The following is a 6,162-nucleotide window of genomic DNA, read 5'->3' on the forward strand; positions in this document are numbered from 1 at the left end:
GTGAACATTTCTGAAATTCACTTACACTTTACCAGGATGTTTTTTGTGGGTTTTTTTTTGTATATAAGTTATTTATACGACGTTAAATGAAGTTTTATCTTATTTAAAAGTATCTTGAAAATATCCCCTCCCCTTCACGTGCCTCCAACGATCATTGTCATTTGACAGTAAGGTTAAGGTTTTTTGTTGTTTTTTTCATTACTTTTGGTATTGTCATTTCCGGCTTAAATTTCACGACCGCTCAACCCTCGAATTACTCACTTATTTTTACATTATACACTACTGGTGGGGTCCACATATTACATCGTATTGAGTAATTTAATGTTTTCGCCTGTGTAAAGAACCTACCAAAATAGTTAGGTGTACAATGCATAGAAGACGCCAGCAGCAACTAGTGAGATTAATTGCAATATTAATGGTGTTCTTGTTTTTTTTTTTGGTGACTTGTGTATGTTTTACGAGACCTTGTAACCAATGCAAATGTGTTTAAAAACCAGATGGGGTCTGAACTCCATGGGTAAGTCTATGTTTAAGATTAAAATATTGACATATCTGTTCACGACTTTTATGAAGCTTTTCTTCTAATGGTCCCGAATAGATTTTTTATGTACTCTGTTCATCAAGGTACAGATTTTAAATACCTTTAGATTGAAGAAAAAAAAAGGATTTTGTCTAAAAGCAAAACTGAAACACAATAATATCACGTACGTTTCACTCATTAGAACGTACACAATAATTATATTCGTGTTTCGTAACCTTCTATAAAGTATCAAACTGTTTTCATTTCCTTCTCAAGGTTTCACTTGAGATCAGTGTTCTCCAGGCGGTGATAGTTCCGAGCATGCCCTACCTGCTCGCTTCGCGACAATGACCTAACTACAGCTTCACGTAGTTTTCAGGCGAACTTCTGACATGACTAAACTTCCACGTACAACGTGACGTGTTTACCTACATTTAATCCTCACTCACCCCCTCTCCATCATAATGTACCATTCCCAATAGCAATCCTTTTTTTTTCTGAAGGATTACTTCGCCAAACTATACTGCTACAGATATTTTTATACGTATGACCTGAATGTAGATACAAATAGAAAAACGAGGTTTCTTTCAATGTCCTGTTTCGCAAGTAAACAAAACAAAAATCAGGATATCTTAACGAAAAGAGAAAAAGAACAGTATCCACCAAAGAACAGCAACATTAAAATGATAAATACAAAAATAACGAACATGCGTTAAACCTACGAGAAGCATTTGAAAAAGTAATAAAAAAAATCGAAGTAAGGACAGAGAAATACGTTCGACATTACGGCGAACTTTACCACATGGTGATAAATGGTTAAAAAAAACTTGTATTTCTCTAACAAAGTAACATCAAAATCAGTTAATTGGTAGAATGGTAAATGTGTATCGAGGACTTGGTGTTGTTAATCTTAGGCTTTCGAAGAAACAGAACGTTACAGGCCTGAAGTAACGTGTTCCAACAACTGTGAGTGTTATATGTCAACTTAAATAACTTTTACATTTTAGCTAGTAGCTATTGGTCCTAGAAACGGCGAAAAGAAAAAAAAAGTTATACTACTATTTCTGGGACATATTAAAATGTCAGTATTGTTTCAATAAAATGATATTTTATATATACACGATAATACTGTGAATATTTTAAAAGTTTATCGAAGCTGTTGAAATTGATATCTTTACAAAGAGTGCTACATCGTCAATTTTGTATAGTCATAATCGCTACATAGCTTTGTTTCTTTATCTGTTGAATTTTTCTCAGCACTAACCACCGCCAACTCCTGGGCTACACTAATCGAATAACGGTATTGACAGTAACATTATAACGCCCCACGGCTGAAAGGGCGAGCACGTTCGATGATGGGGTTCGAACCCGCGGCCTCCAACTTTCGAGTCGAGCACTCTAACCGCCAGGTCAAGTCAGGTCGTCGCTAGGTGGCTTCAACAGAATATATCTAGTAGAGGAAATATCTTTGGTCGGACGGGGAGGGGTCGTTTTCAAATATTCGTGCAAAGCTACGCTTGTCTGACCGTATAGTGAAATTTAACTGTCACCTTTAGAAAGCAATCACGACTCTAAAGTACGGGGCGTTATGTATTTCTGCGATAACGGGACGCAAACAATGGACCACTCCCAGCCCACGATCGACGGGAGGGTGATCGACTTAAACTCATGTGAGGCAAGAAACAAGGTTTAGACTAATTTCTCTATGAAATGTTTTAATTACCAAACTTTGACTGAAATAATAATTTCTGGTAAGATTGATACACAAAATATGAAAAATTTTCTGGTTCTTATTTCACGGGATGACTTGGCCCCTCTTTTTTTTTAGAATGTGAAAATGAAAACCAATAAGACAAAACGAAATTAAAAGTTTCTAAAAAATGTAGAAAGAAGTGTTGTTGCTTTAATGTATCTCACGTTAGGAATTGGGGTACGATACCCACGGTTGACACAACACAAGTAGCCCATCTGTAATTTTCACCTTAACAACGGACAACTAAATAACCGCGAGAAAATGTTTTTCGATTTAAGTAATTCTCATAGTTAACAACATTAAATTTGATAAACCAAGGTGTTTGGAGTCTGGAGAGATGCGGTTGGCAAATTCCGATTCAAAATGTTCTATACCAGACTTATGAAGAGATAAGTAAATGTGTTTCGTTTTAGCAACGAACTTGGTGAATCAAGTATTTTATAACAAATAAATAAACGATTTATTAACGATGTGAGAAAAACAACAACATTTTTGTGTGTGAATATAAACCAAAATACGCGATGACAAATTACTACGTTCAATCTTGAAAAATGCACTCACTTAAACCTTATTTAACTATCACAACCAATAAGAAACAATTACGGGCACCGACAGAAATACTTTCGGGGGGAGGGACAACATGTATGTAGGGGATAAGCTTTTACAGTGTAAGTCAACAGACTAAAATAATGTGTGTTATGTGTGCTTAAAAGCCAAAACAAATTTACTGTTCAAATAAAAATTAATATTTTTTTTAACTACGATGTCAAGTTTACACCATAATAAGTGCAGTTTTTTGTGAAATGTAAGGGGGCAAATATCACCTCTTGCCCCTTTCTGCGGGTGCCCATGGAAACACTCGTTGAAATCTTATTTAGCTATCACAGCCAATAAGAGACACTCAGTTAAACTTTATTTCGCTATCACAGCCAATAAGAGATACTCAATTAAACCTTATTTACCTACCACAGCCAATAAGAGAGTAGTTTTCAATTCGTACAAGTTTCTTTTTCTTTCACGTGCAGTTAAACGTCATAGAAAGAGATGTTTTTTTTAAAGAAAGAGTAGAAACTTAAGTAACTAACGTTACCGTTCAATCATTAAAGTTGGCTACCTTTTTTTATGTATGCGTCTATTTGTACCCTACAGTTTCCGTATTGAAATAAGAATCTTTAAGTGTTAGAAAACTAACCCACTCTCAAAAGAAGAATCTTCGTTATTTTTTTTAAAACAATCTCTGCCATTTTATTTTTACAACACCTGGTGATAATTCTCGAACTAAGTTTCTTAACCTTACTATTAATAACATTTAGCTGTTTATTTATTTATATACAAACACACAGATAGGTGGTATTCAACGCTTAAATACCTTATTAATGTCGGCACAAGAAATAAACAAAGTTATTGGTTTTAAACATAATTCTTTACCTCAAGTTCTTACTGTTATAGGATAAACACATGTTAATTTCCTTACATCTAACGTACAACAAAGTTTAATGATGCTAACATCATTACATCTAATGTACAACATAGTTTAGTGAGTCTGACATTGTTACACCTAATGTACAACAAAGATTAATGGTGTTAACATCATGACATCTAACGTACAACAAAGCTTAATGATGCTAACATCATTACATCTAATGTACAACAAAGTTCATTAGTCTAACATCATTACATCTAATGTACAACATAGTTAATGAGTCTAACATCGTTACACCTAATGAACAATAAAGCTTAATGATGCTAACATCTTTACATCTAATTTACAACATAGTTTAGTGAGTCTGACATCGTTGCACCTAATGTACAACAAAGCTTAATGGTGTTAACATCATGACATTTAACGTACAACAAAATTTAATGATGCTAACATCTTTACATCTAATTTACAACACAATTTAGTGAGTTTGACATCGTTACACTTAATGTACAGCAAAGCTTAATGATGCTAACATCATGATGGCTAATGTAAACCGTATTCCTATTGTTTACTAGTATATTACCGCCGTGTTCCCAATGTTTACCAATATACTGCCACTGTGTTCCCGATGTTTACCTGTATATTGACATTACATTAGTATATTGCCACCGTGATCCTAATGTGTATTTACATATTGCCACCGTATTCCTATTGTTTACTAGTATATTACCGCCGTGTTCCCAATGTTTACTAGTATATTGTCACCGTGATCCCAATGTTTACCTGTATATTGACAGGCAATATACTGGTAGACAACTGAAACAGCATAGTAATATGTGTGTAAATTCTACGTGCCTCGAGGAATTGCTAGTATTTTTTAAGCTAATGATGGTCCTGTAATCTGGGTACTTTGATATCAAGTGTGGATTAAATTTGTTTGTACTCAAATGTTCTGAATACCTACTTCTTAGTGACTCTCCAAAAAACAAAAAAAAATGATTGAGAATTACTCATACTCGCTAGTGGCTCAGCAGCAAGCTTGTGGGCTTATAACGCTAAAATCGGGTTTCGATATCAGTGATGGGCACAGCATAAATAGCCCATTTTGTAGTTTTGCGCTTAACTACGAACAAACAGTATACAGGTGGACATTGGGAACAGGTGACAAAAGAGATATAACAGAGATGATTAGTATGTCCTTGTGTCACAGAAGAAACAGGAATATAATACTTAGCTCAGCCAAGAACTTAAGAGTATTTAGAAAAAGCATGAAAAAGATAAAAAAAAAAGCCCAGACATGTACGTAAAAAACTTTAATTACCAGCAGTCAAAACTAAAATAACAGACTGGTGAAAAGGGACAGTATATTTACATTTAGACTGGTTGTCGTTAATTAAACAAACATGTCTGTTAAAATGATTCAAAGACCAGCTTGACACATACCACTTTAAACTTGGAAGTGCTATATTTTCACATAGTGGAACAAAGAAGGCAGTGAAAGTTAGGAAAAACCATTTTTCAAGTGGAAATTGGTTTTCATTATTGAACCACAAATAAATTTAGATCTGTCTGATGCCATAGACACATATGATCGCTACAGTGGTATTTTTGTCATCGTCATCTGCCGTTGTTTTGCCTATAAATTAAAATTAGTGGAACCAGCTTACAACTTTTTTATGAGAGTTAAAACAATCAAGATGCATTCAAGAGTTATAATGTTACACTATTTTCTGCAGGTTTCGTCAGTTAAGTATGTAAATTGTCTATCCTGAAGTACTTTGACTAAACCTTACCTCGTCCGTAACCTTGGGTATGTTTCGCAAAGCTATTGACGACTGCATCAACAGCTTCTTTTAGTATCATCTTCGCACGTGCGTCTGAAACTGAGCCCGTTGTGTTAGTTTTTCTTGCCGGGGGCACCGGCGGAGCTTTCGACTTCGAAAGTGCGTGAGATGCAGAAGATCGCTGCATTCTGCGTATCATCAAAACTTTGACAGGGATTTTCAGAAAATAGACAATCTAAATGATTTACGGTATTTCTTAAACTCTCGTGAATTCTTAATGTTTACAGCATGTAAACAGTTTTTTTTTTTTAAATGTAGGTGAACTTTTAATTCAACGTCATAAAATTACTTCTCATCGAAGCGACCACCTGTTAGTGTTAATATCGACGAGTCCTTTCCTGCTGATGTGAGACTCTAGGAGTCTACGCAACACAAACAATCCCAAAGAAGGAAACACTTAACATGAGTGACAAAGCGTGAAATATAACTAGTGGACTACGGCTTCTGGCATGCACAGTTAGTGAAAGATTGTCACACTCCACTACACACAACAATATCTGTACACACAAGGAATTTCAACAGGTTAAGACAACAGGTGGCGCTCTTCCTAGAAGACTGCTAGCGAGGGTTTTGCGAAGTATGGATAAAAAATAGTAAAAACGTTCTACTATTTGATGAGTTA

The 6,162-nt window shown here is 35.0% G+C and overlaps 1 protein-coding gene across 1 annotated transcript in view; it reads right to left on the bottom strand.

Moving 5' to 3' along the window:
* LOC106461329 (LIX1-like protein) overlaps positions 1-5,712 on the bottom strand; it is a 76,168-nt gene extending 70,456 nt beyond the window's left edge. Inside the window, exon 1 of the mRNA XM_013921147.2 lies at positions 5,490-5,712. Coding sequence (XP_013776601.2) covers positions 5,490-5,679 — 190 coding nt within the window. The 5' untranslated portion in view covers positions 5,680-5,712. The remainder of the gene's footprint in view (positions 1-5,489) is intronic.
* Between the last annotated feature and the right edge of the window lie 450 nt (positions 5,713-6,162).

Source organism: Limulus polyphemus, unplaced genomic scaffold (genome assembly GCF_000517525.1).
Source record: "Limulus polyphemus unplaced genomic scaffold, Limulus_polyphemus-2.1.2 Scaffold935, whole genome shotgun sequence".
NCBI lineage: Eukaryota > Metazoa > Arthropoda > Merostomata > Xiphosura > Limulidae > Limulus > Limulus polyphemus.